This window comes from Fukomys damarensis, unplaced genomic scaffold (assembly GCF_012274545.1).
Source record: "Fukomys damarensis isolate Sample0158 unplaced genomic scaffold, DMR_v1.0_HiC HiC_scaffold_12, whole genome shotgun sequence".
Classification (NCBI taxonomy): domain Eukaryota; kingdom Metazoa; phylum Chordata; class Mammalia; order Rodentia; family Bathyergidae; genus Fukomys; species Fukomys damarensis.
This window is the reverse complement of record NW_022900924.1, coordinates 28959876-28972311: the sequence shown is the minus strand read 5'-3', so window position 1 is coordinate 28972311 and position 12436 is coordinate 28959876. Positions and strand designations below refer to the sequence as shown.

Genomic DNA, 12436 nt, shown 5'->3' with positions numbered 1-12436 from the left:
TTTTTTTTTTTTTTTTTTTTGGCTCATCTGGTGCAGTGAGAGTGGAATGGTTGTTGTTATTACCTATCAGATCCTATCCATAAACAAAACTCCTGTCAAAATGTTTGAAACAGGAAAATGACATTTATATTTTAGAAAACTTTACGGAAAGTGTGTGGTGTATATGTTGTAATGGGCTGGACTAAAGGAAGCATGTTATAGTCCTGGGATCTTGCAGTAGTCAGCAGCTTTTCAATTATCATTTAGTCAGAATAAATGAATTTGTCTTCTCTAAGTGTTCTCATGCATGATATTAACATAATAATGCCTCCCTTTGGAGTTGTGTGCGTTTATTAGAGCACCATGACTTGCTTATTCATTTTTTTTTTTTTAGACAAAAGGAATTTAGAAAGTAACTAATTTGAGAAGTTCTGTTTTGTTTTTGGTACCAGGGACTGAACTCTAGTCCTTGTGCCTGTGAGGCAGGAGGCAGAACCACTGAACTAAATCCCCAGTCCTCATTTGAGAAGTTTTAAGAATATTGAATTGAAACAAGTGTGAGCCCTGATCATAGATGAATAAATTTTAGGCTTTCAGATTTGATGATTGTATACCAAAAATGAGACTGTCATTGAGAAAGGAAATGTAGAAGAAGGTGGTATAAAGTTAAGATATGAGGTCAGTTTACAAGATTTGTTGAGAAGAGGGTGACTTTGGGACGTCTACTGAGAAAAGCTAACACTGATCAAAGAAACTAGCTATATTCTGAAGGCAAGAAAAGATTGTAATGGAAGAATTTTAAGTTCAACATTTACTTATGATTTTAGATATGGCATATAGTAAGTACAGAAAATTGACCAGAAAGAAGTAGTAACTCTAAATAATATAGAAATGGGAAATCTACAGAGCAGCCTTTACTACTGTCCAGGCACAGAACAGGGTGACCATGGAAGAAGCCCACTCACTCCATGACTAAGACTGGAGCAGGTGAAAATTTGGTAGAACTGACCATCACCATCAACCTCTGGGAAGTGCTTTCTGTAAGGTCTCACTACAGAGCCACAAAGGGGGAGCAGCTGAGGCTGGCTGCTCACAGGGAGGGGTCACAGGTGCTTCTCTACTTGACTTTGGGGATATGATTATAGAAAGTTAGTGATGAGCAGGGCCGGAGAGGCGGCACTTAGCTTCCAGAGAAAGCTGTTGGCTCTGGGCTGTAGAGAACCCGTATGGCAGGTACCTGGAGCTGGAGAAGCCCAAGAAGAGATCGGTGCTACTGGCATCTAGTGTGGTAGGGACTGCATTCTAGGAGGCTGAGGAGAAGAGCCCGCTGGATGGGCAGAGAAATCCATTTCTCTTGCAGTGCCTTCTAGCTAAAGGGCATGGCATGCCAGATTGCAAAGGGAAAATTATAAACACTTTATTGCATTACCACAGATCAGGCATTAGAGAGTGCTTTTGTTGCTGAAGCAATGCATTGATAACTGGCATATTCTCACTTTATCTTCTTCATGCTTTCTTTCTTTTTTTTTCATTGAAGGTCATTTTACTTCATTTTGTGATCTTTGGAATCACAGTAATGGTTTTCTTTTTGACAAATTGCCATTTATGAAAGGAATGAAACATGCAAGTTATAAAAGTATAAAGGTGAAATTTCAAGTGTATAACAGGCTTCAAACCAAAGCCCTACTACTTGCTGACTGGGTCACCTTATATGTCATGTTATTTTTGTAATACATTAATATTTTATGTTCTTATTTTATGAAATAGATCTATGACAAAGGTATTATGACTGTCCAGTTTTCTATATGAAGGATTGTGGCATGATGGGTTTAAATAACTTACACAGGTTTCACATAAATACTGAAGGTGGGTCTGGATAAAAATATGGGAAGATAGACCCGAGTGCCCTTGTTTTAGTATTTCTACTGGAATCTAGTTTGCCTGTTCTAATGGTATTCAAATTATATTTCCTAGGCATCCTATCCTGTGCTTATCTCTAAAACAGGTATTTTACTATACTATTATCTATTTTTATCGCTTTCATGTAAAATTGTTCATGTCCTTTTCAGGAGGATACTGCAGAATTTAAAAATCATTATGAAAGAGCACATAAAAGATCTCAATTACCAAGAGTCCCCCTCCAGCTATCATTACAGTCTACCTTCAGCTTTTGTACTCTATTTTATCCACATTCCTGCAATCTCCATAATTACAGTGTGGAGAAGGTTATTTGGCAATTGTACAAAGAGAAGCATTTTTCCAGATTTACTTTCAGTGTTCTCAACTATTACCTTGGAACTTGGGACACTTTTCAAACACTTCATAATCCCCAGGTGAATTTTATTCTTACCTACTGGGTTTTTAATGTCTTTTTGTATTCTTTTTCTTTCCCTTTCAACTTGAAACATCCTTTGCACAGTCTCTTTAGCTTCCAACTTGTTCCCAGTGGGTTTCCAAACAACTTGAATCCCTGCTTTGATACGCCTTATTTAAAAAACTGAAAAGTACTTAGAACTGGCTTTGGGTCACATTTTGCCAACAGATCCCCCAGAAGCCATTCACAATGTATCTATGAAGTTTTTACAATTTTCAGTGTAGAGTAAATGCAGTATTAGTGGTATCCCAGGAAAATTTTATTTGTTGTTGTTTGCTACCTATGACAATATACTTGGAACAAGTAAAGAGATGGTTTTGTCTAGATTATATTAATAGCAAGTCAAATCATTAAAGAGGAACTTCTCAGTCAAAGGGAAGTAGGTTTGAGACTTCTACAAATGGAAGTAAACGAAGAAGTCAAATCATCTATGAGTCTTTTGGGAACCATGAGGAAGGCCAAGGAAGTTTTTTTTTTTTAATCTCAGAATATGTGAGCAGAGGGGTCATTTGCAATGAACTGCTTATGGAATATGAATGAATTGCAGGGATGGATTTCTTAAGCATCCCTTCTTCCCAGGAGCACAGGATTCAAATAAACTTCAACATTGTCAGTAGCTACCACTTTGTTCAGTATATATGAATATCACTAATCACTGAGTAATCCAGAATCATAAATGTCCTGGGTGGAGGTGAAGCCATTTTCACAAATAGTCCTTCAGGGATTCTTGTTGACACCACTCCTGCAAAGCCAGTTGAACCATAGATTTTTAGGTGGTAGTTTTAGATGCTCGAAGGTCTAGGGATATAAAGAGATGGTTGCTAGGCAATCTAGAGTCTGGGTAGGGATTGGGGCTGTTAGGTAGTAGTCCTGGGTGATACTGCCAGGTGGGAGGAAGAACAATTGGAACAGTTAGTTTGAAGGGTAGTAGCCAGATATGGAAGGAAACTAGAAGAACCGAAAATTTGGCAATGTTTGATATTTGTGTGGTGCAACAGGCTCCAGTCCAATTTACACAACCCCTAAGGGGGTATTTCTGAGGAGTTGATGGAATCAATTAAATTTCTACCAGACAAGACAGAATTTGCATAATCCATCAGTCAGGTTTCTCACATTGTGACAAATACCTGAAGGAAATCAGAGAGAGAGAGGGAGAAAGATGGGGGGAGAAGGAGGGAGAGAGAGAGAGAGAGAGAGAGAGAGGAAAAGGTGGGCTCCTCACGTGTCTTTCAAGGGCACACTACTAATGACCTAATGTCCATGAGGCCTCACCTCTTAAAGCTTGCAACACCTCCCAAAAGGGCTAGAGCCTGGAAGCCAGCTTTTCACCTGTGGGCTTTTGTAGGATAATGCTAAGCCATAGTCCCTGGAATTTGTAAAAAGTGGAAAATTGTTTAAAAAAACACTGAACACAGAAGAATTTGACAACCTAGAAGGACTTGTGAGAGACAACACATAGATTTCCATGGAATCAAAAAGTTTTTTCACTGTAGCTCTTAAACTACAGATAAAAAATGTATTCATAGGCTTTTAGTAAAATTTGGTTTCATGTATCTTTGCTTTAGAATATATTTTTAAATCTGGTACCAATACAGAAAACTAATCTTTAATATTATGTTAAAGTTCTTTCTTGAACAAATAATTAAAATATACAAAGAAAGCATTTATACATGTATTTATCTGAAGAATATGAGAAATTGGTACATATTGACTTACTCCCCAGAAAATTTTAAATATCCAGACTGAGCAAAAACTAGGAAATATTTCACAAGTATACAACCTTCATATTATTCCACGTTTTTGTCCCTATAATGCTAAAACATCTTGAAATTCATACACACATACACACAATGTGGGATCTGCAAATAAAAATAATCAATATGAGAAAAGCATATTTAAAGTTTGAACAAGTCTCAAGCAAACATTATTTTAGAGCCATGTGAAAACTGTCATTTTGTGACATCATCACTCTGTCACCAGCCTGTTTCTTTGATCTGGTTGTTATCCACTAGTAGCTGAAATTGAATGATAGTCTGATAGTCCTGTTCTAGAAGGTAGGTGTAGAACTATCTTGACATCAACATGAGGACCCTGGATGATAGCATGGATGTTTCCTGGAAGCAGGTAAAAAAGTGGATCAGGCTCCACCCCACATCCACTGAGTCAGACTTTGTAATCTAACACCTTCGGTGTGCTAAAGTTGTACTCATAAGGAATTGTCTAGAGACCTTAGAACATGAGAGAGACTGTGACTTAGGAAGGTTCTCAGAATACTTTAAAATCAGACTCACGGCAGTTGGTTATTGCATGCTCTGTTTATTTCGCCTCTAATCCCCTTGTTGCCAGAATATTTGTGAGTTTTGCCTTTATGGTTCATCTGATAGAATTAGCCTCCAATTAGTGGGCAAGGGAAGAACCAGAAGGCAACAGATAGACCAACACTTTTATGTTTAAATCACTGAATCATTCTATTTAAGTGAAAATGTCTTGGATAACTTCATGACCACCACATCCTTTATTTTCATTGCTTATAAAAACACTTTTAGATTATTATAACAAACCTGGCCATCCAGCCAGTAGAAAGTGAAGTAATGAGTACATAAATGTCCAATTTTCTCAGGTAGGATAGTGAACGTAAACAGTTACGGACAACACTAGATGTTGGTTTTTAAGAGCTAGTGTTGTGGTTGAATGACTAGATATATGGATCTATGGCGTGAAGATTTTATCATTATTATAGACCTTCACATCTTAGGAATGTATATATATACACACACACACACACACATATATATTGTTAGTATATTTTTTGTTCTTTCTATGAATGAAACAGAGTGCTGGGCACTAGGGTATGTGGTGTATAAGAGAAGACAGGTTTTTTAAAATAAGTAAGCAAAGAAAAGTTTGGGTATATATTATTAAGAGCTATGTAGAAAATCAAGCATGATAATCTAGTAGGGTATATATATACACACACACACACACACATATATATTGTTAGTATATTTTTTGTTCTTTCTATGAATGAAACAGAGTGCTGGGCACTAGGGTATGTGGTGTATAAGAGAAGACAGGTTTTTTAAAATAAGTAAGCAAAGAAAAGTTTGGGTATATATTATTAAGAGCTATGTAGAAAATCAAGCATGATAATCTAGTAGGGTATGATACTATTAACCAAAGTCTCTCTGACATTTAAGCTGAATTACAATAGATAAAGTCCCACAAATACTTGGGCAGAATGTTCCAGGCATAAGGAACAGAAATATGAAGCCACTCAAGTGTGAACAAAATGTGCAAGTTCCAGAGACAGAAAGAAGGTCACTGTTGTTGGGGTAGAGTGAAGAGAAAAATTGCTATGAGACAAAATTGGTCATGGGGCCATGCTGCCTGTTCAGGGACTTTGGCAAATTCTAAGCATGAAGGGAGGCATTAGAAGGTAGGAAGGGAGGTGTAATGAAAAGAAATCATCTACAATGGCTACTACTAACCCTTCTCTAATTGAACACTGTGTATTTTTTTAAATTCATAATCTATGTAACAGACTGTAACCACGTGACAAGTCAGTCTAGTCTCCTAAGAACACATTCCCTCTTGTGATTATTCCACATAAACAGTTTATTTCTGATGCAATTTCCTTACATCAAGGATGGTTCAACCAGGGATGTTGGAGCAGCAGGATTTAGAATTCTGAGGTTTGTTACATGGGTAAATTTATTACAAGGAACTGACTTACTGGATCCTTACACTGGGCTTAGAAAGTGAAAATGTCTAGGGCTCCCTGAAAAGGAAGATGGGCAAGTCAGACACAGGTAGAAGCTATTTTCCAGGGGTGAATTTTCTTCTCCTTCTTAGGGAAGCTCAACTTTTGTTTTACAATTTTCTAACTATTCAAGTGTCTCACCCAGATTATTCAGGGCAAGATACATCATGTAAAGGTCCAAGTTCCCAATGATAAATGTAAATGTGTTGTATACCTAAAATGTATCAATAAAAGAATTTAAGGAAAAAAAGTGTTAATTAGGAACTATCAATACATCTGCAAAATACCCTAAGAGCAGCATTTAGATTAATGATTGAATGACTGGAGATGTTAGCCTAGTCAACTCAATATATCAAAAAAATAATCACAGCAATATTAAAGACATTATTTTTAATCAAAATTGAATATATCTTACAAGTATTATTATCCATTGCAGACTCATTAACATCACTAGCTGACATCACTGTGCTGTTAACCTAGAATTATTACAAATAATTATGTCGTTATTACAAATAAAGATGTCATTATTAGAAATAATGAGAGTAATTGATAACCATTATCCATTTGGAAAGTGATAGCTTAATGACATCATTTTTGTCACAGAAAGGAGATTTAAAAATAAAGTCAATGGAAAGATTTTTGTTTGTTTGTCTTTTGATGTTGGGAATCAAGTCTAGGGTCTTGTACATGCTGGGCAATCCCTCTACCACTGAGCTACAACCCCATCCTGAGAGTTCAGTTTTATGATCTCATTTATAAAATCCCTTTTGAGTGTTAGGAGTCTTGGAGCATTTGAGCATGCGCTCAATGAAGAGGGGCGTTAGTTTACAAGCAGAAATAATTTTCAGGTGAGCATTTCAGTCACATTTTTAAATAAAGATTTCAGGAGGAAATGATTCAGCTCTACAAAGGTCTAGTAATTTGTTGACATTTATTTTCTAATCAAAAAGATAACTTTTATAAAAACTTTAGTTTTTGGAATTTTATGTTCTTTTTGTTAAAGAAAACTACCAAAGTTGTAAGGTTTAAGCGGAGGATCAAGGGATTCCCCTTGCATTTGAATTTTGAGCATTTCTTTAACAAACTAAAATACAACAGTCACCAATGCTGCTCTTAAAATGTATAAGGAATTATTAGCTAGTTTTTGGTTTAACTGTCCCCAAACCAAATCCATACCAACGAAAATTTATCTAGTAGAGAGACAAATCTCAACAAACAACACAGTTTCTTTCAGAAGCAACATCCTGACTTCTACTGAATGTGTAAGGAGAGTTCTGAGGATTCTGAATTCTTTGTAATTCTGAAGTACTTGTCTGCAGTCCTGCAGGACAGAATCAGCGCTGCTGTACAGATTCACATTCTCATAGTAGTGGCATGAGGCAAAGGGAAGCATCATTCATTTGTTGCTTTGTTTAAGACTAGCTGCAATTTTATTCATTGCTATCTTATTGCTATAAAAGAAAACATTTTTACATAGTCAAAATACTAGAACTTATAAAATAGTGAGACATTTCTTTTTCTCTCATGATAAATTGTCCAGTTCCCATTCTCATTAATTTCTGGCAGCCTTGACTTTCTGTGTATCATTTTGTGGTTTTGCATACATTTCTGACTTTAAATTTTTGACCCCTTTTTCTTTTGCCTTTTATTTGGTATACCTTTCTTATCCTTTCCTCAAAAAAAAACTTTTTTTTTTTTCTTTAAGATAGGGTCTTGCTCTGTAGTTCAGGTTGGCCCTGAACTCACTATGTGCTCCAAGCTATCCTCAAACTTGCTGCAATACTCCTGCCTCAGCCTCCTGAGTGCTGGGATTACAGGTGTGTGCCACCACACCCAGATCCTCAAAAATTCTTAAATTACTTAATTTTTGATGAAGAGCTTATCTTTTGATGTAATTAAAATTATTTTAAAAGATTGGCAGGCCGGGGATTTGGCTCAGTGGTTCTGCTGCCTGCCTTGCAAGCACAAGGGCCTGAGTTCGATCTCCAGTACCAAAAAACCCCAAAAGAAACAAACAAACAAACAAAAAATAAAAAGCAACAATAAAGATTGGGATATTAAGCACATTTGTATTTACTGATATGTCAGACATTTAGTTTTATATTTCACAGTTCTTTATGCCAGTTCAGATTCATGTTGAATGATACTAGAATGAATATATTTCTTTTTTTCCTTTTCTATCCTCTTCCACATAATTTTATTCAACAATATGATCTTCTGTGGGCTTATTTTTAATTTATAAATTTACTTACACATCTATTCACTATCAATGTTGAGTGTAGTCTTGTTATCTGTCATGAACAGGGATTCTTTCTTCCTCATCCTGCCAATTTTTAATGTGTCATTTCTACACATTCAGGCATATGGTTAACATTGTTTTAATATCACATTGAAATCATTGTGTGCATACCACCACCTGGATATTTTAGAGTTTTCTTGTCATATCTCAGTGTGTGTTATCATAGTTTCCTCAGAAAAGACTCAAGAACAATAATCTGTGAATTTATTACATATTGAACTCATCTATAAGTTTTAGATTTGAAGAGCAGATTTGAATGTATATAATATTCTTCCCTTGATTATTTTATAGGTGCTAATCTGTTATCTTCTGATTTTGATAATTTCTATGAAGACACATTAATTCAAGATAGATTGTTTTCCTTTTTTGACTTGCTCATTTTGTCTATTTGACAAACCTCTCTTTTTTTTGTTAAAATCTAATAACTAGTGTGCTGTGTTGTGATTTTGAGTATTCTGACTCCATCATTACTGGAATACGTTGTGTTCTTTTGTTGTTTACATCAGGTTGTCTTTTATTTGAGGAAAGTCTTTTTTAAATGATGAAATTTTGGTTTGCTTTCTTAAGGATTTACTTTAGCTATAGAGTTTTTTGAACCTATTTTTTCACTGTCTTTGATAGCTGTTTTTTTTTCTGAGTTATTCTTTTATAAAATTGTCATATATTATACTTGTTTTTCTCATTTCTAGTTCTGTATTTCCTACTATGTTTCCACTTGTCCTATTCTCCATTCTGATTCTATTTTGTTTTAGTTTTCCTTTATTTACCTTCCAGTTCACATTTAATTACTTTTCAATGCCTCTTTTTCCTAACTTCTTTCACTTTTGCTCATCTTTCACAAACACACTTGCTTCTTAATATTTTTTAAATTTAAGTTTTGTCAAAATGCTTACTAAAAATGTTCTTGTGCAACAGCTACATTATTTTCTGATGGTGTTCTGTTTATTTTATTTTTTTTCAATTTGATTTGCTTTTTCTTGTTTTTTATACTTTGTGTCCATACTCTGCTAATTAATTATTTTCTTTTAAAATTAATCTACTTTAGCAGGTTGGATTTTTGTAGATGCCAAGGAGGCAGCATGTCCCTGGGTGAGAGACTGGGGTGGGGATTAGGGAGGTCTTGCATTTTATGACTCATGCTTTTAGAAAAAATATGACTGGTGTGAGTGAATTTCAGGTAGTCCTGCCTTGTCTGTTTCTCTGAGCAAAGCCAGATCGGGATACCGCTGCTTGCAGCCTATTTTCTCCTTAGCACCCCAGGTGAAAATGAAGAGTGAGCCCCTCATTTTCAGGGAATGCCCTCTTGCCGAAACTCTCTGAGATGCTTGCTTCTTGACCTCTCATACTCTCCGTTATGTTATGCTTTGCCCATTTTGAGTTTTTGGCTGTTCTTCCTAAGCTGTTCATTACATCTCTCCGAATTTTTTTAAAAGGTGAATTTACTCGCTGAGTTGTTTTTCCTCATTTTCCTGCTGTTTTGTATAATTGCCAGGAAACGACAGGACGGATACTGACACACACCCATATGTGTGCTAGAAGTGGAGAGTTTTGTTTTGTTTTTTAATCCTTATAACGAGGCCACTATATTATAAAGTTTTTACCTTAAATGTCTACTTATTTTTGTATGTTCCTTTGTTACTTAAAGTGCTCCTTAGTCCAGCTCTCACAACTTCATTTCACTTTATTCTTATATTTTAAGCTTCAGTTAAATTGCATTCAGTAATTCAGTCACCTCAATAGTAGCTCCTATTTCTCCACACTTTTATTCGCTTCATTCTCTCGCTTGACATTTCTGTTCCCATTTGTCAATCCTCTCTCAACTCCGTGTGTGATGTTATCAGTTAAAATCCAGTCTGAATGTCAAGACCTACATCACATAGCACCCATTCTTCGTGCTTTTCCCCTGACTCTATGGGCTTTTCAATCATTTTTATGTTTCTGTGCATAATTTACAATGCCTGTATCATCATTGCATGGAGTCTCATTACGTATGTTATTTGACATCCCGAGTACTGCTTCTCCTTTCTACCAGTTGGAGCCAAGCCTATGACTTAGTCATATTTGTGCCTCATTTATGCTTGAGCACAGAACATTGTGTATAATGTATGTTCAGTGAGCATTCACTGAAATGATAAAATTACACAAAAGGCTAAAATTATTTTTCTAAATGTGTGGTACAATTTCCTCTCAGTTCTCACGGATGCACAATATAACCATTCATCGGGATAATTTGGTTCTCTTTCTTTTTTTTTTTCTGAAGCCACAGATCTGTGCAGACCAGTCTCACAGGAATGTGATTGCAGATGCATGTGTTTAGTCATGCAGACAGGCAAACTGTGTTTTGATCATTTTAATTGTCTTATTTCATACAGAATAATTTGCTCTTAGCTTTTACAAGTCCTTGATAGCTGTTAAGTAGATTGAAAAACAAAAATGGAAATTGCAAACTTCCTCAATTATTTACCCTTACACAGCAGATCTCTGTTATGATATAAATGCATTAATAGAAAAATTGTGTTTAAAATTTACTTTTCACTTAAATCAATGTAGGATCAACAGTAGAAGTTTAGAGAAAAATCTCCCCAAGTACACTCTTGGTTTGAGAAATGTATAATTTTTTAGAAAAACAAAACTTGAGAATTTTCTCCCCACTATTTCATTTAATTGGGTTTCTTACCCAATGGAATTCACACATCATTTTCTTCATCATTTTGTAGCTTTGAAAGCTGTATTTGATGAGAAAAATCTGTTCCCCAAAGAAATTCTGGATCGAGAAAGAAAAGCCAAGCAATTATGTCAAGAAATAACTTGTGAAGTGAAGATAAAAAGAAATAAGAAGCAATTATAATTGAAAGAAAAATAAATATTTCATTGTCACATGTAGTACTTATATAAAATGCCAGTAAAGAATCAGGAATTATGCTGTTTTCTTTTATTCTAATTTGAACTGAAAATTTTATCTGCAGATGATGTTTTATTTGTCGCTTTTATTAATCATTTTCAATTTCTCTGTATTCTAAATATTAAAAGATTGGAGTCAAGAAGGGGAATTTCAATTGGTATTTTCTTCTCTGAAATGCTTTCATAGAAAATATTACAAATTAGGACAAACTATTCTAACTAGTTTTCTTTTAATAACTTCTATTGATAAAAATTTTTGTCACTTTTTATTATAAAACTACATTAAAATACCGACACAATGAAATCTACAAATTTGAATAAAAACTTGTTCCCACTACTTTACATTGTCTTTATTTTTTCAATGATTCAGATAATAGCAATTAAACTTTGTCAATAACAGTCTTTCCTAATATTTCTTTTAAAGTATATTTTATTTAATTGTACAAGTTTTTGGTGTAAAATGTGATAATTCGATACATATCCTTAGTGTATAATGATAAAATCAGAGTTCTTAGCATTCTTATCTGTTTAAATATTTAACAAATGTTTGATCATGAAATGATTATACATATTTATGGGCTACAGTGTGATGTTTCAACATATGTATACAATGTGTACTGATCAAATTAATGTTATCAGTGTTTATGAACTTGTATTCAATTTTTCATATACTTGTGGATAAATTACTGCATGTTATTTACTTCTAAACTTTGTTGTACTGCACTTTGGAATAGAAGAGTAGAGCACAGCCCAAGAGATAATGACCTTGGAAAAGTGGAAGGGTGGAGCATTAAATAAAGGACTCGCTCTGCTTCGATGGCCAAGAAGGAAACACTTGGTTCTGAAATCTAGGAAATTAGTATTCTAATCCTGTTTTTGATTGTGTCTTATAGAAATTATTAACAGATGTATTTACATAACTTTGGTTACTTAGAATACACTTACATTTAAGGAGTCCTTTAAAATATTTGTATTTGAAGAAGAATTTTGCAACAGCATGTGTTGGTAAATTAAATGACAATATAAGGGGACTCACTTTGCATAATGACTGTGAAAGTTCAATGCATTTCAAGCTTACAATAATCATATTAGTTACATCTCTTTTTTTTTTTTTTTTTTTTTT

At 34.6% G+C, this 12436-nt stretch overlaps 2 protein-coding genes across 2 annotated transcripts in view; both read left to right on the top strand.

Annotated features, from left to right (window-relative positions):
• Positions 1 to 11444, top strand: part of Wdr49 (WD repeat domain 49) — a 137298-nt gene extending 125854 nt beyond the window's left edge. Inside the window, exon 19 of the mRNA XM_033762513.1 lies at positions 11130 to 11444. Within this exon, the coding sequence (XP_033618404.1) occupies positions 11130 to 11260 (131 nt within the window). The 3' untranslated portion in view covers positions 11261 to 11444. The remainder of the gene's footprint in view (positions 1 to 11129) is intronic.
• Positions 1 to 12436, top strand: part of Serpini2 (serpin family I member 2) — a 64204-nt gene that overhangs the window by 5503 nt on the left and 46265 nt on the right. The gene's annotated exons all lie outside the window — the stretch shown is intronic.